Source organism: Bombina bombina, chromosome 1, assembly GCF_027579735.1.
Source record: "Bombina bombina isolate aBomBom1 chromosome 1, aBomBom1.pri, whole genome shotgun sequence".
NCBI classification, from domain to species: domain Eukaryota; kingdom Metazoa; phylum Chordata; class Amphibia; order Anura; family Bombinatoridae; genus Bombina; species Bombina bombina.
The window spans coordinates 1570406005-1570429668 of NC_069499.1; the positions used below are offsets into that span (position 1 = coordinate 1570406005).

The 23664-nt window shown below is 41.1% G+C and overlaps 1 protein-coding gene across 1 annotated transcript in view; it reads right to left on the bottom strand.

The window, feature by feature from the left end:
- Positions 1-23664, bottom strand: part of MYH10 (myosin heavy chain 10) — a gene marked incomplete in the record, with an annotated part of 607379 nt that overhangs the window by 215195 nt on the left and 368520 nt on the right. The window contains 1 exon segment of the mRNA XM_053709890.1: positions 16609-16761. Coding sequence (XP_053565865.1) covers positions 16609-16761 — 153 coding nt within the window.

A 23664-nucleotide genomic window follows, 5' to 3' on the forward strand; every position in this document is an offset into this window, starting at 1 on the left:
TAGCTCATGGACTCTTGCCAATTACATTAAAGAAATGGCATCACAAATGTAATTATTAGCATGTTGAATCAACTTAACAATGCTAGACAAATCATGATCCGATACTTGTTGCGCTAAAGTTTCCAACCAAAAAGTTGAAGCAGCTGCAACATCAGCCAAAGAAATTGCAGGCCTAAGAAGATGCCCTGCATATAAATAAGCTTTCCTTAGATAAGATTCAAGTTTCCTATCTAAAGGATCTTTAAAAGAAGTGCTATCTTCTGTAAGAATAGTAGTACGTTTAGCAAGAATAGAGATAGCCCCATCAACTTTGGGGATCTTTTCCCAAAACTCCAATGTAACTGCTGGCAAAGAATAGCATTTTTTAAACCTTGAAGGAATAAAAGTAGTACCAGGCCTATTCCATTCTTTAGAAATATCAGAAATAGCATCAGGAACTGGAAAAACCTCTGGAATAACCACAGGAGGTTTATAAACAGAATTTAAACGTTTACTAGTTTTAATATCAAGAGGACTAGTTTCCTCCATATCTAAAGTAATCAACACTTAATTTAACAAAGAACGAATATGCTCCATTTAAATAAGAGAATTTGTCAGTGTCAATATCTGAGGCAGGATCTTCTGAATCAGATAGATCCTCATCAGAGAAGGATAAATCAGAATGTTGCCGGTCATTTGAAATTTCATCAACTTTAGGAGAAGTTTTAAAAGACCTTTAATGTTTATTAGAAGGCGGAATGGCGGACAAAGCCTTCTGAATAGAATCAGAAATAAATTCTTTTCAATTTACAGGTATATCTTGTGCATTAGATGTTGAGGGAACAGCAACAGGTAATGAACTACTACTGATGGATACATTCTCTGCATGTAAAAGTTTATCATGACAACTATTACAAACCACAGCTGGAGGTATAACCTCCACAAGTTTACAACAAATGCACTTAGCTTTGGTAGAACTGTTATCAGGCAGCAGGGTTCCAACAGTGATTTCTGAGACAGGATCAGATTTAGACATCTTGCAAATGTAAGAGAAAAAAACAACATATAAAGCAAAATGATCAATTTCCATATATGGCAGTTTCAGGAATGGGAAAAAATGCAAACAGCAAAATATTTTTTGGTGCCAAAAACGCCCGGAAACGACACACTCACGTCATAGATGACGCAACCTTGTAAAGGACTCAGCGTCAACTAAGACGCCGGAAATTACTAATTTGCGTCAACGAACATAACTTCACACCAAAAAATCTTGCGCCAAGAATGACGCAATAAACGTTGGCATTTTGTGCCCTTGCGAGCCTAAATCTGCCCGCAAATTTAAAAGACAGTAAATTTGAAAAAACAGAATTTATGCTTACCTGATAAATTACTTTCTCCAACGGTGTGTCCGGTCCACGGCGTCATCCTTACTTGTGGGATATTCTCTTCCCCAACAGGAAATGGCAAAGAGTCCCAGCAAAGCTGGTCACATGATCCCTCCTAGGCTCCGCCCACCCCAGTCATTCGACCGACGGACAGGAGGAAATATATATAGGAGAAACCATATGGTACCGTGGTGACTGTAGTTAGAGAAAATAATTCATCAGACCTGATTAAAAAACCAGGGCGGGCAGTGGACCGGACACACCGTTGGAGAAAGTAATTTATCAGGTAAGCATAAATTCTGTTTTCTCCAACATTGGTGAGTCCGGTCCACGGCGTCATCCTTACTTGTGGGAACCAATACCAAAGCTTTAGGACACGGATGAAGGGAGGGAGCAAATCAGGTCACCTAAACGGAAGGCACCACAGCTTGCAAAACCTTTCTCCCAAAAATAGCCTCCGAAGAAGCAAAAGTATCAAATTTGTAAAATTTGGCAAAAGTGTGCAGTGAAGACCAAGTCGCTGCCTTACATATCTGGTCAACAGACGCCTCGTTCTTGAAGGCCCATGTGGAAGCCACAGCCCTAGTGGAGTGAGCTGTGATTCTTTCAGGAGGCTGCCGTCCAGCAGTCTCATAAGCCAATCGGTTATTATGCTTTTAAGCCAAAAGGAAAGAGAGGTAGAAGTCGCTTTTTGACCTCTCCTTTTACCAGAATAAACAACAAACAAGGAAGATGTTTGTCTGAAATCTTTAGTAGCCTCTAAATAGAACTTTAGAGCACGGACAACGTCCAAATTGTGTAACAAACGTTCCTTCTTTGAAACTGGATTCGGACACAAAGAAGGTACAACTATCTCCTGGTTAATATTTTTGTTAGAAACAACTTTAGGAAGAAAACCAGGCTTAGTACGCAAAACCACCTTATCTGCATGGAACACCAGATAAGGAGGAGAACACTGCAGAGCAGATAACTCTGAAACTCTTCTAGCAGAAGAAATTGCAACCAAAAATAAAACTTTCCAAGATAGTAACTTAATATCTATGGAATGTAAGGGTTCAAACGGAACCCCTTGAAGAACTGAAAGAACTAGATTTAGACTCCAGGGAGGAGTCAAAGGTCTGTAAACAGGCTTGATCCTAACCAGAGCCTGAACAAATGCTTGAACATCTGGCACAGCTGCCAGTCTTTTGTGTAGTAAGACAGATAAAGCAGAGATCTGTCCCTTTAGAGAACTTGCAGATAATCCTTTCTTCAAACCTTCTTATAGAAAAGGAGAGAATCTTAGGAATTTTTATCTTATTCCATGGGAATCCTTTGGATTCACACCAACAGATATATTTTTTCCATATTTTATGGTAAATTTTTCTAGTTACAGGTTTTCTGGCCTGAACCAGAGTATCTATCACCGAATCTGAAAACCCACGCTTTGATAGAATCAAGCGTTCAATCTCCAAGCCGTCCGTTGGAGGGAGACCAGATTTGGGTGTTCGAATGGACCTTGAACAAGAAGGTCCTGTCTCAAAGGTAGCTTCCATGGTGGAGCCGATGACATATTCACCAGGTCTGCATACCAAGTCCTGCGTGGCCACGCAGGAGCTATCAAGATCACCGAGGCCCTCTCCTGATTGATCCTGGCTACCAGCCTGGGAATGAGAGGAAACGGTGGGAATACGTAAGCTAGGTTGAAAGTCCAAGGTGCTACTAGTGCATCTACTAGAGTCGCCTTGGGATCCCTGGATCTGGACCCGTAGCAAGGAACCTTGAAGTTCTGACGAGACGCCATCAGATCCATGTCTGGAATGCCCCATAATTGAGTTATTTGGGCAAAGATTTCCGGATGGAGTTCCCACTCCCCCGGATGAAATGTCTGACGACTCAGAAAATCCGCTTCCCAATTTTCCACTCCTGGGATGTGGATCGCAGACAAGTGGCAGGAGTGATCCTCCGCCCATTGAATTATTTTGGTCACTTCTTTCATCGCCAGGGAACTCTTTGTTCCCCCTTGATGATTGATATAAGCAACAGTCGTCATGTTGTCTGATTGGAACCTTATGAATTTGGCCTTTGCTAGTTGAGGCCAAGCTCTGAGAGCATTGAATATTGCTCTCAGTTCCAGAATGTTTATCGGGAGAAGAGACTCCTCCCGAGACCATAGACCCTGAGCTTTCAGGGATTCCCAGACCGCACCCCAGCCCACTAAACTGGCGTCGGTCGTGACAATGACCCACTCTGGCCTGCGGAAGCTCATTCCCTGAGACAGATGGTCCAGGGTCAGCCACCAACGGAGTGAATCTCTGGTCTTTTGATCTACTTGAATCATTGGAGACAAGTCTGTATAATCCCCATTCCACTGTTTGAGCATGCATAGTTGTAATGGTCTTAGATGAATTCGTGCAAAAGGAACTATGTCCATTGTTGCAACCATCAATCCTATTACTTCCATGCACTGTGCTATGGAAGGACGAGGAACAGAATGAAGCACTTGACAAGAGCTTAGAAGTTTTGATTTTCTGACCTCTGTCAGAAAAATCCTCATTTCTAAGGAATCTATTATTGTTCCCAAGAAGGGAACTCTTGTTGACGGGGACAGAGAACTCTTTTCTTTGTTCACCTTCCATCCGTGAGATGTGAGAAAGGCTAGAACGATGTCCGTATGAGCCTTTGCCTTTGACAGGGACGACGCTTGTATTAGAATGTCGTCCAAGTAAGGTACTACTGCAATGCCCCTTGGTCTTAGAACCGCTAGAAGGGACCCTAGCACCTTTGTGAAAATCCTTGGAGCAGTGGCTAATCCGAATGGAAGAGCCACAAACTGGTAATGTTTGTCCAGAAAAGCGAACCTTAGGAACTGATGATGTTCCTTGTGGATAGGTATATGTAGGTACGCATCCTTTAGATCCACGGTAGTCATAAATTGACTTTCCTGGATGGTGGGTAGAATCGTTCGAATAGTTTCCATTTTGAACGATGGTACCCTGAGAAATTTGTTTAGGATCTTCAAATCCAAAATTGGTCTGAACGTTCCCTCTTTTTTGGGAACTACAAACAGATTGGAATAAAATCCCATTCCTTGTTCCTTTATTGGAACTGGGTGTATTACTCCCATCTTTAACAGGTCTTCTACACAATGTAAGAATGCCTGTCTCTTTATTTGGTTTGAGGATAAGTGAGACTTGTGGAACCTTCCCCTTGGGGGTAGTTCCTTGAATTCCATGGGACTCTGAAAATTCCTTCTGTTTTGGGAACCACAAACAGGCTTGAGTAAAAACCCAGTCCTTGTTCTGCAATTGGAACCGGGTGTATCACTCCCGTTATATGTAGATCTTCTACACGGCGTAAGAACGCTTCTACCTTTGTCTGATCTGTGGACAGACGAGAAATATGAACCCTTCCCCTTGGAGGGGAGTCCTTGAATTCTAGAAGATTACCCTGGGAAACAATCTCTAATGCCCAGAGATTTTGGACGTCTCTTGCCCAGGCCTGAGCGAAGAGAGAGAGTCTGCCCCCCACCAGATCCGGTCCCGGATCGGGGGCTACTCCTTCATGCTGTTTTGTTAGCAGTGGCAGGCTTCTTGGCCTGCTTACCCTTGTTCCAGCCTTGCATTGGTTTCCAGGCTGGTTTGGGTTGTGAGGCATTACCCTCTTGCTTAGAGGATGCAGAGTTAGAGGCTGGTCCATTTCTGCGAAAGGGACGAAAATTAGGTTTATTTTTAGCCTTAAAAGACCTATCCTGTGGAAGGGCATGGCCCTTTCCCCCAGTGATGTCTGAAATAATCTCTTTCAAATCAGGTCCAAATAAAGTTTTACCTTTGAAAGGAATGTTAAGCAATTTTGTCTTGGATGACACATCCGCTGACCAAGACTTTAGCCAAAGCGCTCTGCGCCACGATAGCAAACCCTGAATTTTTCGCCGCTAATTTTGCTAATTGCAAAGCGGCATCTAAAATAAAAGAGTTAGCCAATTTAAGTGCGTGAACTCTGTCCATTACCTCCTCATATGGAGTTTCTCTACTGAGCGACTTTTCTAGTTCCTCGAACCAGAACCACGCTGCCGTAGTGACAGGAACAATGCATGAAACTGGTTGTAGAAGGTAGCCTTGCTGTACAAAAAACATAATTTATGTAAGAACTTACCTGATAAATTCATTTCTTTCATATTAGCAAGAGTCCATGAGCTAGTGACGTATGGGATATACATTCCTACCAGGAGGGGCAAAGTTTCCCAAACCTCAAAATGCCTATAAATACACCCCTCACCACACCCACAATTCAGTTTAACGAATAGCCAAGAAGTGGGGTGATAAAAAAGTGCGAAAGCATATAAAATAAGGAATTGGAATAATTGTGCTTTATACAAAAATCATAACCACCACAAAAAAAGGGCGGGCCTCATGGACTCTTGCTAATATGAAAGAAATGAATTTATCAGGTAAGTTCTTACATAAATTATGTTTTCTTTCATGTAATTAGCAAGAGTCCATGAGCTAGTGACGTATGGGATAATGATTACCCAAGATGTGGATCTTTCCACACAAGAGTCACTAGAGAGGGAGGGATAAAATAAAGACAGCCAATTCCTGCTGAAAATAATCCACACCCAAAATAAAGTTTAATGAAAAACATAAGCAGAAGATTCAGACTGAAACCGCTGCCTGAAGTACTTTTCTACCAAAAACTGCTTCAGAAGAAGAAAATACATCAAAATGGCAGAATTTAGTAAAAGTATGCAAAGAGGACCAAGTTGCTGCTTTGCAAATCTGATCAACCGAAGCTTCATTCCTAAACGCCCAGGAAGTAGAAACTGACCTGGTAGAATGAGCTGTAATCCTCTGAGGCGGAGTTTTACCCGACTCAACATAGGCAAGATGAATTAAAGATTTCAACCAAGATGCCAAAGAAATGGCAGAAGCTTTCTGGCCTTTTCTAGAACCGGAAAAGATAACAAATAGACTAGAAGTCTTTCGGAAAGACTTAGTAGCTTCAACATAATATTTCAAAGCTCTAACAACATCCAAAGAATGCAATGATTTCTCCTTAGAATTCTTAGGATTAGGACATAATGAAGGAACCACAATTTCTCTACTAATGTTGTTGGAATTCACAACTTTAGGTAAAAATTCAAAAGAAGTTCGCAACACCGCCTTATCCTGATGAAAAATCAGAAAAGGAGACTCACAAGAAAGAGCAGATAATTCAGAAACTCTTCTGGCAGAAGAGATGGCCAAAAGGAACAAAACTTTCCAAGAAAGTAATTTAATGTCCAATGAATGCATAGGTTCAAAGGGAGGAGCTTGAAGAGCTCCCAGAACCAAATTCAAACTCCAAGGAGGAGAAATTGACTTAATGACAGGTTTTATACGAACCAAAGCTTGTACAAAACAATGAATATCAGGAAGAATAGCAATCTTTCTGTGAAAAAGAACAGAAAGAGCAGAGATTTGTCCCTTCAAAGAACTTGCAGACAAACCCTTATCTAAACCATCCTGAAGAAACTGTTAAATTCTCGGTATTCTAAAAGAATGCCAAGAAAAATGATGAGAAAGACACCAAGAAATATAAGTCTTCCAGACTCTATAATATATTTCTCTAGATACAGATTTACGAGCCTGTAACATAGTATTAATCACAGAGTCAGAGAAACCTCTTTGACCAAGAATCAAGCGTTCAATCTCCATACCTTTAAATTTAAGGATTTCAGATCCTGATGGAAAAAAGGACCTTGTGACAGAAGGTCTGGTCTTAACGGAAGAGTCCACGGTTGGCAAGAGGCCATCTGGACAAGATCCGCATACCAAAACCTGTGAGGCCATGCCGGAGCTACCAGCAGAACAAACGAGCATTCCCTCAGAATCTTGGAGATTACTCTTGGAAGAAGAACTAGAGGCGGAAAGATATAGGCAGGATGATACTTCCAAGGAAGTGATAATGCATCCACTGCCTCCGCCTGAGGATCCCGGGATCTGGACAGATATCTGGGAAGTTTCTTGTTTAGATGAGACGCCATCAGATCTATTTCTGGAAGTTCCCACATTTGAACAATCTGAAGAAATACCTCTGGGTGAAGAGACCATTCGCCCGGATGCAACGTTTGGCGACTGAGATAATCCGCTTCCCAATTGTCTACACCTGGGATATGAACCGCAGAAATTAGACAGGAGCTGGATTCCGCCCAAACCAAAATTCGAGATACTTCTTTCATAGCCAGAGGACTGTGAGTCCCTCCTTGATGATTGATGTATGCCACAGTTGTGACATTGTCTGTCTGAAAACAAATGAACGATTCTCTCTTCAGAAGAGGCCAAAACTGAAGAGCTCTGAAAATTGCACGGAGTTCCAAAATATTGATCGGTAATCTCACCTCCTGAGATTCCCAAACTCCTTGTGCCGTCAGAGATCCCCACACAGCTCCCCAACCTGTGAGACTTGCATCTGTTGAAATTACAGTCCAGGTCGGAAGCACAAAAGAAGCCCCCTGAATTAAACGATGGTGATCTGTCCACCACGTTAGAGAGTGTCGAACAATCGGTTTTAAAGATATTAATTGAGATATCTTTGTGTAATCCTTGCACCATTGATTCAGCATACAGAGCTGAAGAGGTCGCATGTGAAAACGAGCAAAGGGGATCGCGTCCGATGCAGCAGTCATAAGACCTAGAATTTCCATGCATAAGGCTACCGAAGGGAATGATTGTGACTGAAGGTTTCGACAAGCTGAAATCAATTTTAGACGTCTCTTGTCTGTTAAAGACAGAGTCATGGACACTGAATCTATCTGGAAACCCAGAAAGGTTACCCTTGTCTGAGGAATCAATTAACTTTTTGGTAAATTGATCCTCCAACCATGATCTTGAAGAAATAACACAAGTCGATTCGTATGAGATTCTGCTAAATGTAAAGACTGAGCAAGTACCAAGATATCGTCCAAATAAGGAAATACCACAATACCCTGTTCTCTGATTACAGACAGAAGGGCACCGAGAACCTTTGTAAAAATTCTTGGAGCTGTAGCTAGGCCAAACGGCAGAGCCACAAACTGGTAATGCTTGTCCAGAAAAGAGAATCTCAGGAACTGATAATGATCTGGATGAATCGGAATATGCAGATATGCATCCTGTAAATCTATTGTGGACATATAATGCCCTTGCTGAACAAAAGGCAAGATAGTCCTTACAGTTACCATCTTGAACGTTGGTATCCTTACATAACGATTCAATATTTTTAGATCCAGAACTGGTCTGAAGGAATTCTCCTTCTTTGGTACAATGAAGAGATTTGAATAAAACCCCATCCCCTGTTCCGGAACTGGAACTGGCATAATTACTCCAGCCAACTCTAGATCTGAAACACAATTCAGAAATGCTTGAGCTTTCACTGGATTTACTGGGACACGGGAAAGAAAAAATCTCTTTGCAGGAGGTCTCATCTTGAAACTAATTCTGTACCCTTCTGAAACAATGTTCTGAATCCAAAGATTGTGAACAGAATTGATCCAAATTTCTTTGAAAAAACGTAACCTGCCCCCTACCAGCTGAGCTGGAATGAGGGCCGCACCTTCATTAGGACTTAGAAGCAGGCTTTGCCTTTCTAGCAGGCTTGGATTTATTCCAGACTGGAGATGGTTTCCAAACTGAAACTGCTCCTGAGGATGAAGGATTAGGCTTTTGTTCTTTGTTGAAACGAAAGGAACGAAAACGATTATTAGCCCTGTTTTTACCTTTAGATTTTTTATCCTGTGGTAAAAAAGTTCCTTTCCCACCAGTAACAGTTGAGATAATAGAATCCAACTGAGAACCAAATAATTTGTTACCCTGGAAAGAAATGGAAAGTAGAGTTGATTTAGAAGCCATATCAGCATTCCAAGTCTTAAGCCATAAAGCTCTTCTAGCTAAAATAGCTAGAGACATAAACCTGACATCAACTCTGATAATATCAAAAATGGCATCACAGATAAAATTATTAGCATGCTGAAGAAGAATAATAATATCATGAGAATCATGATCTGTTACTTGTTGCGCTAAAGTTTCCAACCAAAAAGTTGAAGCTGCAGCAACATCAGCCAAAGATATAGCAGGTCTAAGAAGATTACCTGAACACAGATAAGCTTTTCTTAGGAAGGATTCAATTTTCCTATCTAAAGGATCCTTAAACGAAGTACCATCTGACGTAGGAATAGTAGTACGTTTAGCAAGGGTAGAAATAGCCCCATCAACTTTAGGGATTTTGTCCCAAAATTCTAATCTGTCAGACGGCACAGGATATAATTGCTTAAAACGTTTAGAAGGAGTAAATGAATTACCCAATTTATCCCATTCTTTGGAAATTACTGCAGAAATAGCATTAGGAACAGGAAAAACTCCTGGAATAACCACAGGAGATTTAAATACCTTATCCAAACGTTTAGAATTAGTATCAAGAGGACCAGAATCCTCTATTTCTAAAGCAATTAGTACTTCTTTAAGTAAAGAACGAATAAATTCCATTTTAAATAAATATGAAGATTTATCAGCATCAATCTCTGAGACAGAATCCTCTGAACCAGAAGAGTCATCAGAATCAGAATGATGATGTTCATTTAAAAATTCATCTGTAGGGAGAGAAGTTTTAAAAGATTTTTTACGTTTACTAGAAGGAGAAATAACAGACATAGCCTTCTTTATGGATTCAGAAACAAAATCTCTTATGTTATCAGGAACATTCTGCACCTTAGATGTTGAAGGAACTGCAACAGACAATGGTACTTTACTAAAGGAAATATTATCTGCATTAACAAGTTTGTCATGACAATTAATACAAACAACAGCCGGAGGAATAGCTACCAAAAGTTTACAGCAGATACACTTAGCTTTGTTAGATCCAGCACTAGACAGCGATTTTCCTGTAGTATCTTCTGACTCAGATGCAACGTGAGACATCTTGCAATATGTAAGAGAAAAAACAACATATAAAGCAAAATTGATCAAATTCCTTAAATGACAGTTTCAGGAATGGGAAAAAATGCCAAAGCACAAGCTTCTAGCAACCAGAAGCAATGAAAAATGAGACTTAAATAATGTGGAGACAAAAGCGACGCCCATATTTTTTAGCGCCAAATAAGACGCCCACATTATTTGGCGCCTAAATGCTTTTGGCGCCAAAAATGACGCCACATCCGGAACGCCGACACTTTTGGCACAAAATAACGTCAAAAAATGCCGCAACTTCCGGCGACACGTATGACGCCGGAAACGGAAAAGATTTTTTGCGCCAAAAAAGTCCGCGCCAAGAATGACGCAATAAAATGAAGCATTTTCAGCCCCCGCGAGCCTAACAGCCCACAGGGAAAAAGAGTCAAATTTTTGAAGGTAAGAAAAAATGATTAATTCAAATGCATTATCCCAAATATGAAACTGACTGTCTGAAAATAAGGAATGTTGAACATTCTGAGTCAAGGCAAATAAATGTTTGAATACATATATTTAGAACTTTATAAACAAAGTGCCCAACCATAGCTTAGAGTGTCACAGAAAATAAGATTTACTTACCCCAGGACACTCATCTACATGTTTGTAGAAAGCCAAACCAGTACTGAAACGAGAATCAGCAGAGGTAATGGTATATAAGAGTATATCGTCGATCTGAAAAGGGAGGTAAGAGATGAATCTCTACGACCGATAACAGAGAACCTATGAAATAGACCCCGTAGAAGGAGATCACTGCATTCAAATAGGCAATACTCTCCTCACATCCCTCTGACATTCACTGCACGCTGAGAGGAAAACCGGGCTCCAACTTGCTGCGGAGCGCATATCAACGTAGAATCTAGCACAAACTTACTTCACCACCTCCATCGGAGGCAAAGTTTGTAAAACTGAATTGTGGGTGTGGTGAGGGGTGTATTTATAGGCATTTTGAGGTTTGGGAAACTTTGCCCCTCCTGGTAGGAATGTATATCCCATACGTCACTAGCTCATGGACTCTTGCTAATTACATGAAAGAAATCTTTTTAAGCAAACCTTCCAATTTTTTATCCATAGGATCTTTGAAAGCACAACTATCTTCGATAGGAATAGTAGTGCGTTTGTTTAGAGTAGAAACTGCCCCCTCGACCTTGGGGACTGTCTGCCATAAGTCCTTTCTGGGGTCGACCATAGGAAATAATTTCTTAAATATAGGGGGAGGAACAAAAGGTATGCCGGGCTTTTCCCACTCTTTATTTACTATGTCCGCCACCCGCTTGGGTATAGGAAAAGCGTCGGGGGGCACCGGAACCTCTAGGAACCTGTCCATCTTGCATAATTTCTCTGGAATGACCAAATTGTCACAATCATCCAGAGTAGATAACACCTCCTTAAGCAGTACGCGGAGATGTTCTAATTTAAATTTAAATGTCACAACATCAGGTTCAGCTTGATGAGAAATTTTTCCTGAATCTGAAATTTCTCCCTCAGACAAAACCTCCCTCATGGCCCCTTCAGATTGGTGTGAGGGTATGACAGAACAATTATCATCAGCGTCCTCTTGCTCTTCAGTGTTTAAAACAGAGCAATCGCGCTTTCTCTGATAAGTAGGCATTTTGGATAAAAGATTTGCTATGGAGTTATCCATTACAGCCGTTAATTGTTGCATGGTAATAAGTATTGGCGCACTAAATTTCAAACAGAAAACACTTTATTACTGAATATGTGAAAAAGTATGAAGGAATTGTTCAAAAATTACCAAAATTTCACCACAAGCCTTGAAAGTATTGCACACCAAATTTCAGAGCTTTAACCCTTAAAATAACGGAACCGGAGCCGTTTTTCAATTTAACCCCTATACAGTCCCAGATATAGTCTTTGCTAAGACCCAACCAAGCCCTGAGGGGAATACGATACCAAATGACGCCTTCTAAAAGCTTTTTCAGAGATTCTTAGATCCTCACACATGCATCTGCATGCCCTGCTCTCAAAAAACAACTGCGCATTAATGGCGCGAAAATGAGGCTCAGTCTATGACTAGAAAAGCCCCCTGACTGAAAAAGGTGTCCAATACAGTGCCTGCCGTTTAATAAACGTTCCCCAAGATTATAAATGCCAATTATTAGCCTAAATCTGAATAATATGCACAAATAAAGCAATCGATTTAGCCCATAAAAATGTCTGCCAGTTTTTTTAGCCCATAATAAGCCCTTTATTCTGTTTGTTTTTGACTAAGAAAATGGCTTACCGGTCCCCATGAGGGGAAATGACAGCCTTCCAGCATTACACAGTCTTGTTAGAAATATGGCTAGTCATACCTTAAGCAGAAAAGTCTGCTAACTGTTTCCCCCAACTGAAGTTACTTCATCTCAACAGTCCTATGTGGAAACAGCAACCGATTTTAGTTACTGTCTGCTAAAATCATCTTCCTCTTACAAACAGAAATCTTCATCCTTTTCTGTTTCAGAGTAAATAGTACATACCAGCACTATTTTAAAATAACAAACACTTGATAGAAGAATAAAAACTACATTTAAACACCAAAAAACTCTTAACCATCTCTGTGGAGATGTTGCCTGTGCAACGGCAAAGAGAATGACTGGGGTGGGCGGAGCCTAGGAGGGATCATGTGACCAGCTTTGCTGGGACTCTTTGCCATTTCCTGTTGGGGAAGAGAATATCCCACAAGTAAGGATGACGCCGTGGACCGGACACACCAATGTTGGAGAAAGAGACTATACCTCAGGTAAGAAATACATTTTCATTAAAAAGCATTTCCCTGATATGAAACTGACAGTCTGCAAAATGAAATATACTGAAAACCTGAATCATGGCAAATATAAGTACAATACATATATTTAGAACTTTATATAAATACATAAAGTGCCAAACCATAGCTGAGAGTGTCTTAAGTAATGAAAACATACTTACCAAAAGACACCCATCCACATATAGCAGATACCCAAACCAGTACTGAAATGTTTATCAGTAGAGGTAATGGAATATGAGAATATATCGTCGATCTGAAAAGGGAGGTAGGAGATGAATCTCTACGAACGATAACAGAGAACCTATGAAATAGATCCCCCGTGAGGAAAACATTGCATTCAATAGGTGATACTACCTTCACATCCCTCTGACATTAACTGTACTCTGAGAGGAATCGGGATTCAAAATGCTGAGAAGCGCATATCAACGTAGAAATCACAAACTAACTTCACCACCTCCATAGGAGGCACAATTTGTAAAACTGAATTGTGGGTGTGGTGAGGGGTGTAATTATAGGAATTTTGAGGTTTAGGAAACTTTGCCCCTCCTGGTAGGAATGTATATCCCATACGTCACTAGCTCATGGACTCTTGCCAATTACATGAAAGAAAAGACAATGTAATATCACTTAGTCTGAACTTCAAATGAGTAGTAGATTTTTATTTTTCCTGACAATTTTTAGTTATGTCTACCTCCACTCCTCCTGTATCATGTGACAGCCATCATCCCAGTTACAATTGCATATATGTATATTCTGTGAAGCTTGTGACTTAAAAAGTGTAAATATAAAAAGGCTGAGCACAATTTGCATGTTCTATCAGAATCCTAAAAATTTAATTTTGACTAAAGTGTCCCTTTAATATCTACCTTATGTATAGGGTCAATAGGAGGAGCCTGCAAAATTATTAACACCATGTTAAGATTCCATGGAGGAGAAATTGGCTTGATTACAGGTTTAATACGGACCAGAGCATGAACAAAACATATGAATATCAGGAAGATTAGCAATCTTCCTGTGGAACAAAACAGAGCAGAAATCTGCCCCTTCAGAGTACTGGCAGAGAGGTCCTTATCCAGACCATCCTGACCATCCTGTAAGAACTGCAAAATCCTATGAAAGAATGCCAGGAAAAAAAACATGATCTACACACCAAGAAATAAAGACATTCCAGACCTTGTGATAGATTATCCTAGTTACAGGCTTATGAGTCTGAATTAAGGTTTCACAGATTTAGAGAAACCCCTATGTCCAAGGACTAAACGTTCAGTTTCCATGCCATCAAGTTCAGAGACTTGGGATCTGGATGGAAAAAGGACCTTGAGACTGAAGGTCTGACCTCAGAGGAAGAGGCCAAGGAGGGCAGCAGGATATCTGAACCAGATCTGCATACCAAATCCTGTAAGACAACTCTGGGGCAACCAGGATTACTGAACTTTCTCTAGGCTTACCTTGGAAATCACTCTGGGAAGAAGTACCAAAGGAGGAAACAAATAAAAAGAGAGAAGCGCTCAACCTGGGAACGAACAATAGCATAATAGCTTGTTCTATGGCTAGTTACCACCCTAGAAGCAGCCTCTTTTTGCTCAATATGTGCCTTTCACAGAGAAGAACTTTCCTGTAGCATATCAGTCTGATCCTGACTTAACAGTGCAGTCCAGCCCCGAAATACCAGGCAATCCCTCTCTGAACGAGAGAAACGGCAAAACCCCAGACGTACGTTTCGGCCTATTGTGGGCCTCGTCAGTGAGGTGCAGCCATATCCCTCTAGGCACACTGAGCAACGGGTCCACGTCTGCATTCCCGCATCGCACTTAGGGAGACTTCCCCAAATGTCATAATTTGCATTAATAAAAAGAGAGAAGTGCTCAACCTGGGAACGAACAATAGCATAATAGCTTGTTCTATGGCTAGTTACCACCCTAGAAGCAGCCTCTTTTTGCTCAATATGTGCCTTTCACAGAGAAGAACTTTCCTGTAGCATATCAGTCTGATCCTGACTTAACAGTGCAGTCCAGCCCCGAAATACCAGGCAATCCCTCTCTGAACGAGAGAAACGGCAAAACCCCAGACGTACGTTTTCGGCCTATTGTGGGCCTATTTATTTATGCAAATTATGACACTTAGGGAAGTCTCCCTAAGTGTGATGCGGGAATCCAGACGTGGACCCGTTGTTCAGTGTGCCTAGAGGGATATGGCTGCACCTCACTGACTAGGCCCACAATAGGCCGAAAACGTATGTCTGGGGTTTTGCTGTTTCTCTCGTTCAGAGAGGGATTGCTTGGTATTTCGGGGCTGGACTGTACTGTGAAGTCAGGATCAGACTGATATGCTACAGGAAAGTTCTTCTCTGTGAAAGGCACATATTGAGCAAAAAGAGGCTGCTTCTAGGGTGGTAACTAGCCATAGAGCAAGCTATTACGCTATTGTTCGTTCCCAGGTTGAGCGCTTCTCTTTTTTTATTTATTGAGGAAACAGATAAGCAAGCTGAAATGGCCAAGGACCTACTAGCGCATTTACTAACTCTGCCCGAGGATGCCTGGATCTCGCAAAGTACCAGGGAAGTTTGCTGTTAACATCCGAAGGGCAGATAACACTCATCAGAAAGAATTAACCCCATAAGGGATTTAGCCTGATGAGTGCATAGCAGTGGACGAACGTGCACTAACCTGAAGTGTGTAAACTGGCCGACGTGCAAAAGAACTATAAAAAAAGACTAAAGGAACATGCACTAACCAAAATTCGCAACCATGACGTGTGCAAACCTAAAGGCAGTCAAGTGAAATTCAAACTACACGCGCCAAAAATCTAATGCGGGCAAAACAGCAACGGATATGTGCAAAGGATTTTGTCCCAGGGCTATATATATATATATATATATATATATATATATATATATATATATATATATATATATATATATATATATATATATATATATAAACTAAAAAGAGTGCCCACAACATAGTTATAGAGTGCCTAAATGTTAAAAAAAAATCATACTTACCAAGACACTCATTCATCAGTAGACAGCTAAACCAGTACCGATACATATTAGCAGAGGTTATGGAATAGGAGAATATTGTAGATCCATAGAGAGAAGGAAAAGACAAATCCCTGCAACTAATTTTGGAAGGTCTATTATAAGTTTCCCGTGAAATGAAAAAAAGAATCCAATTCGATCCCTCTAACAAGCACTGTTCTGAGGGGAAACCAGGTCTCAATATAGACTGAAAACGCCTCTTTGAAGAAGTGAAGTGCAAATCTTTATTCTTCAACCTCCTCCAGCGGAGACAAAGTAAAGACGGAGGTATGTGTGAGGTGGGATAGGTTTTGTATAGCTCTTGGGGTTTGGGAATCATTGCCTCCTCCTGGTGCTGAAGAAGAATTCCCACAAGTAATGGATCATGGACTCACCACATGTATGAAAGAAAAGGTAATGCTAAATAGTATTACATTTGTTGCTTAATAACCAGTTTAAATTATTGGGGGGAAATTAACTGTGATGTAGTTATTTATTATGGGTTTCTATCAAACAAACCTCAAATATTTCAAATCCAGCGATGTCCAAGATACCAATAAATGATGCTCCTTGCCGTTTGGTGCGGTCCAGTGCTTTATTGATCCGGTGGACCAGCCAGCGGAACAACCGTTCATAAGTTGCCTTAGCTAAAGCTTCTATTGCAAAATCCGCCTGGAAAATAAAAATAAATGCATAATTCCATCAATAAAAACAGAAAGTTACAAATATATATATATTTACTGAAAAATATTATTTAGCATGCATACACATGTAAACAATTAGATGATAAATTTCACATGCTCTTGGGAAAGAGCCTTAAAACATAAGCAGGTGAAGAGGGATGAGTGGTTTTACTGATTTTATTAAATATTTCCCCTACATGACAGTAGGTAAAGAGGAACACATGACAATGCTATGCATTACATAGTGATTTTACGGATTTTGATGAAAAGCGGTAACTGCACATAGCATAGGTATCTTCCTACAAAGAGAAATATAAGAGAATACCAATCTTGCTAATCAAGGCTCGATTTATCAAGCCCTTTTCCTCCTTTTGACCGTAGGTTCGCACAAGAAAACCTGCAGTCAGTATTTCTAAAGCAGCGGGTCAACAGACCGCTGCTTATCTACTCTGTTCGCCACCTCTTAGGAGCGCTTGTGTGCAATGTTTAATTCCGGCAGCTGATAGCTGCCCGCCAGAGGAGAGCCTGTGTGGATAGGGGCGAATATGTCCGCCCCTGCCCGCCATGGATTGATAAAATCAAGCTCTTAGAATTCATGTGCACTAAATAAAGTAGAACTGCATAATTAACAAGTGCATAATAACAGAATTTATGCTTACCTGATAAATTACTTTCTCTTGCGGTGTATCCAGTCCACGGTTTCATCCATTACTTGTGGGATATTCTCCTTCCCTACAGGAAGTGGCAAAGAGAGCACACAGCAGAGCTGTCCATATAGCTCCCCCTCTAGCTCCACCCCCCAGTCATTCGACCAAAGGTTAGGAAGAAAAAGGAGAAACCATAGGGTGCAGTGGTGACTGTAGTTTAAACAAAAAAATTATTACCTGACTTAAATGCCAGGGTGGGCCGTGGACTGGATACACCGCAAGAGAAAGTAATTTATCAGGTAAGCATAAATTCTGTTTTCTCTTGCAAGGTGTATCCAGTCCACGGCTTCATCCATTACTTGTGGGATACCAATAACAAAGCTTTAGGACACGGATGAAGGGAGGGAACAAGGCAGGTACCCCTTAAAACGGAAGGCACCACTGCTCGTAAAACCCTTCTCCCAAAAATAGCCTCCAAGGAAGCAAAAGTATCAAATATGTAAAATTTGGAAAAAATATGCAGCGAAGAACAAGTCGCTGCCTTACAAATCTGTTTAACAGAAGCTTTGTCTTTAAAAGCTCATGTGGAAGCCACTGCTCTGGAAGAATGAGCAGTAATTGAATCAGGAAACTGCTGGCCAGCAGTCACGTAGGTCAAACGGATGATGCTTTTCAGCCAAAAGGAAAGAGAGGTAACCGTCGCTTTCTGACCTCTCCTCTTAACAGAATAGACAACAGAAGAGGAAGATGTTTGTCTGAAATCCTTAGTTGCTTGCATGTAGAACTTTAAGATTATTTAACTGACGTTCCTTCGTCAATATACAGAGAAGGAACAACAATGTCCTGGTTAAACTTCTTATTAGAAATAACCTTATGAAGAAAACCAAAAAAAAAAAAAAAACTTTTCCAAGATAACAAGTTAATATCTATGGAACATAAAAGTTCAAACGGAACCTCTTGAAGAACTGAAAGAACTAGATTTAGACTCCATCGCGGAGCTGCAGTCTTATGGACAGGCTAGATTCTCCTAAAGCCTGATTAGACACCTGTACGTCTGGGACCTCTGTCCGACATTTCTGTAAAAAAATAGACAGTAGATGTCTGTCTTCTTAAGGGACAAGCTGACAATCCTTTCTCCAATCCTTCTTGGAAGAAAGACAACGTCCCAGGAATCCTAATCTTACTCCATGAGTGACCCCTGGATTCACACCAACAAGATATTTTCGCCATATCTTATGATAGATTTCCTGGGGACAGGCTTACTAGCCTGAATCAGAGTATCTATAACTGACTCAGAGAAACCACGCCTTTGATAGCATTAAGCGTTCAATCTCCCAGCAGACAGACGTAAAGAAATTAGATTTGGATGCTTTAACGGACCCTGTATTAGAAGATCCTGCCTCATCAGCAGCATCCATGATGGAACAGAGGACATGTCCACAAGGTCTGCGTGTCCACGCAGGTCATAGAGAGGAGGTTTAGAGAACTGATGGAGCTAAAAGCTTAACCTTCTGACCTCTGTCAGAAATATCTTCATTTCTACCGAGTCTATCAGAGTTCCTAGGAAAGGAACCCCTGTCAGTGGGGAAAGAGAACTCTTTATGGGTGTTCACCTTCCACCCGAGAGACCTCAGAAAAGCCAATACAATCTCCATGTGAGACTTGGCTCTCTGGAAGACAGCTGAATTAAGATGTAGTCTAGGAAAGGTGCCACTGCTATGCCCCGCGGTCTTAGAACCGCTAAAAGGGACCCTAGCACCTTTGTGAAAATTCTGGAAGCAGTGGCCGACCCTAAAGGAAGAGCCACACACTGGTAAAGCTTGTCTAGAAGAACAAATCTGAAAAACTGATGATCTATGAGGATAGGAATGTGAAGTTACACATCCTTTAGATCCACGGTAGTCATATATTGACCTTCTTGGATCATAAGTAAGATTATCCAAATGTTCTCCATCTTGAAAGATGGGACTCTGAAAATTCCTTCTGTTTTGGGAACCACAAACAGGCTTGAGTAAAAACCCAGTCCTTGTTCTGCAATTGGAACCGGGTGTATCACTCCCGTTATATGTAGATCTTCTACACGGCGTAAGAACGCTTCTACCTTTGTCTGATCTGTGGACAGACGAGAAATATGAACCCTTCCCCTTGGAGGGGAGTCCTTGAATTCTAGAAGATTACCCTGGGAAACAATCTCTAATGCCCAGAGATTTTGGACGTCTCTTGCCCAGGCCTGAGCGAAGAGAGAGAGTCTGCCCCCTACTAGATCCGTTCCCGGATCGGGGGCTACCCCTTCATGCTGTCTTGGGGTCAGCTGCAGGCTTTTTGGCCTGTTTACCCATGTTCCAGCCCTGGTAAGGCTTCCAGGTTGCCTTGGGCTGTGAATCATTATCCTCTGGCTTCGCAGCTGGAGAGGCTGAAGGGGAACCGCTCCTGAAGTTACGAAAGGAGCGAAAATTAGCTTTGTTCTTAGCCTTAAAAGGCTTGTCCTGAGGGAGAGCATGGCCCTTTCCCCCAGTGATTTCTGAAATAATCTCTTTCAATTCTGGCCCGAAGAGGGTCTTTCCCTTGAAAGGAATATTTAGTAATTTGGATTTTGACGACACATCGGCTGACCAGGACTTGAGCCAAAGCGATCTGCGCGCCATAATGGCGAAACCTGAATTCTTCGCCGCTAACTTAGCTAATTGCAAAGCGGCATCTGTGATAAAAGAATTAGCTAGCTTTAGAGCCTTAATTCTGTCCATAATTTCGTTATATGAGGTCTCTGTCTGGAGCGAGTGCTCCAGCGCCTCAAACCAGAAAGCAGCTGCAGTAGTTACAGGAATAATGCAGGCAATAGGTTGGAGCAGAAAACCTTGTTGAACAAAAATTTTCTTAAGTAAACCCTCTAACTTCTTATCTATAGGGTCTTTAAAAGCACAACTGTCTTCAATTGGTATGGTTGTGCGTTTAGCAAGTGAAGAAACAGCCCCCTCTACCTTAGGGACCGTCTGCCACGAGTCCCGCATGGGGTCAGTTATGGGGAACATTTTCTTAAAAATAGGGGGGGAACAAAAGGAACACCTGGTCTATCCCACTCCTTAGTAACGATATCCGCAACCCTCTTAGGGACCGGAAACGCATCAATGTATACAGGGACCTCTAGGTACTTGTCCATTTTACACAATATCTCTGGGACCACCAAAGGTTCGCAATTATCCAGAGTAGCTAATACCTCCCTGAGCAATACGCGGAGGTGTTCTAATTTAAATTTAAAAACCAATGTATCTGAATCTGACTGATGAGAAACCTTTCCTGAATCAGAAATTTCTCCCTCAGACATCAATTCCCTCACCCCCACTTCAGAACGTTGTGAGGGTACATCAGATAAAGTTACCAAAGCTCGGGAATGCTCATAATCTGTTCTTAAAACGGAGCTATCACGCTTTGCAGGCAACACAGACAGTTTAGATAAGAGAACTGAAAGGGAAATTATCCATGACTGCCGCTATTTGTTGTAATGTAAAAGGAGCAGACGCACTAGAGGTACTAGGCAGCGCCTGAGCGGGCGTAACTGTTTGTGACACATGGGGAGAGGTGGACAGACTTTTCTCGTTACCTTCAGTCTGAAAATCATCTAGGGCCATATCTTTAAGATCAATAATATGATCCTTAAAGTGTATAGACATATTAGTGCAAGTGGGACACATTCTGAGAGGGGGTTCCACATGGCTTCTAAACATATTGAACAAGGATTTTCCCTGGTGACAGACATGTTAAACAGACTAGTATTATAAACCAACAGGCTTAGAATCACTTTAATCAAATAAAAAACACAATTTGAAAAAAAAACGTTACTGTGCCTTTAAGAAATAAAAAGAACACACAATTTTACAAAACAGTGAAAAATGCACCAATCCTTTTGAAATGCCCAAACCGGAGCAGCCTAAAGCCAGCAACCGGTTAAATAACTACAGCTCCTTGCCACAGCTTACTGCTGTGGCCCTACCTGCCCTTAGGGATCAGATTTGGGGGAAAAAAGCTTCTTTGAGGCCCTCAATCAGCAGCTGGACCCTCCATGTGAAGCAGCCTGAACTGTCTTTCAATTCTAACTGCGCATCTGAGGCGCGAAAATTAGGCCCCTCCCACTCCATTCCGGAGTTGTAAGGCCTACAAAAATCACTTCTAAGTGATTGAATTTTTGCCATGTGGATAACCCCAGAAAAACACTCCAAAGTGTTTAAAAAAGTGTCTCCAACGAGTATTTCTTAAATAAATAATCGATTGCCCTGAATTAGTGTCCACCAGCCTAATTAGCCCTGTTATGTAAGCATTCAATTCTATACTAAGTCTCAGAACATAGCTTACCCTCCCCACATGGGGATCTTGTCAGTCTTCTAGCATTATCACAGTCTTGTCTAGCCTGCAAACTGTTCCCCCAATTGAAGTTTTCTGGTACTCCTCAGTCCTGTGTGGGAACAGCAGTGGATTTTAGTTACAACATGCTAAAATCATTTTCCTCTCAGCAGAAATCTTCATCACTTTCCTGCTAGAGAGTAAATAGTACAAACCGGTACCATTTAAAAATAACAAACTTTTGATTGAAGATAATAAAACTACAAATCTAACACCACATTCACTTTACCCTCCTGTAGAGACCCTAGTGCTTAGAGCCGGCAAAGAGAATGACTAGGGGGGTGGAGCTAGAGGGGGAGCTATATGGACAGCTCTGCTGTGTGCTCTCTTTGCCACTTCCTGTAGGGAAGGAGAATATCCCACAAGTAATGGATGAAGCCGTGGACTGGATACACCTTGCAAGAGAAATAAAGACAATATTTTTCAAATAAGCAGATAATTTTTTAGGACAAATGTATCTTTCCCCAATTTGTCAGCCAATGACAGACTAGTATACGTATACCCTATTAACTTGTGCATATGCTCAGTAGGAGCTGGTGCCTCAAAAACCGAGTATGTAAAAAGACTGTGCAAAATGTGATAATAGAAGTAAATTGGAAAGTCTCTTAAAACTACTGATCTATCTGAATCATAAAAGTTTAATTTCGACTTCAGTGAACAGGGTATATATACTATTAAATACAAATACTACTAAGACCATTGTCATTTGGTAAATTGGAAAGTCTCTTAAAACTACTGATCTATCTGAATCATAAAAGTTTAATTTCGACTTCAGTGAACAGGGTATATATACTATTAAATACAAATACTACTAAGACCATTGTCATTTGGTAGATATTAAGCCAGTGTTTGCACACAGGCGCACACATATAAGACAATCATAACTGCTACTAAAACTATATATACTATCAGACAACCTTATACCGAGTCACAATACGCTGCTCAGCCCAGTGGAATAATCCACTATGACCAGATGTTACGCTGGTATAAAATAGAAGCATGCAAGATTACATTAAATCTATTGTTGCCATCATTTACACTATACCATTATACCATCTCCAGTCATTTTATCTACTGCACAGAAGACAATTTAGTAGAATCCATGAACCAGTAGGTCCACAAGAACAACATGGTACAGAAGCAACAACCAATAGCTGTAACCTAATAGAATAGGTCTGAAATATCCACAAAATGGTATCATCTTGTTCTGGTTTCCAGACAGGCTTCTGGTGGGGTATGAATATTTAACTAGCTAGTTCACACAAAACAAAATCTATGTTTTATTTCTTTCATGATGGTGATCAAGTCATCATGTCTGGTAATATACCCCTCCCAACCACAAGGAAGAGTCAAAGACACCCCAACACACCAGAGTTTTAAATCCCTTTCACTTCCCATGATGGTACATAAAGCCAAGGAGATGATATAAAAGATAAAGCAGGAAACTTTCCTGCCGAAGACAACCTCAGAAGCACACCCATCAAAATGATAAAACTCTGACCAAGTAGCTACCGTACAAATATGACTAACAATCTCATACCTCACCAGAGAGGCAAAAGAAACTGAGTATCATGGTAAGTGGGAGGGATATATAGCTCTGGTGTGCTGGGGAGCCTCCTAGTGGTGAAAGGGGAATATTCCGACGTGATGACTTGTGGACTCTCACCATCTGATGCATCTATTGCCAAAGAGCCGCAATGAATGTCCTCTGTAGTACATCATCAATGTTTGTCATGTGGTTCAATCTAAGACTACCCTGCAAGTCTCACATGATGAGTTCAGTCTCTATTTTCAAATCTAACAGCTTGTAGAATAAACAGTATATCATCATAACAAGCTTTCTGCCATTC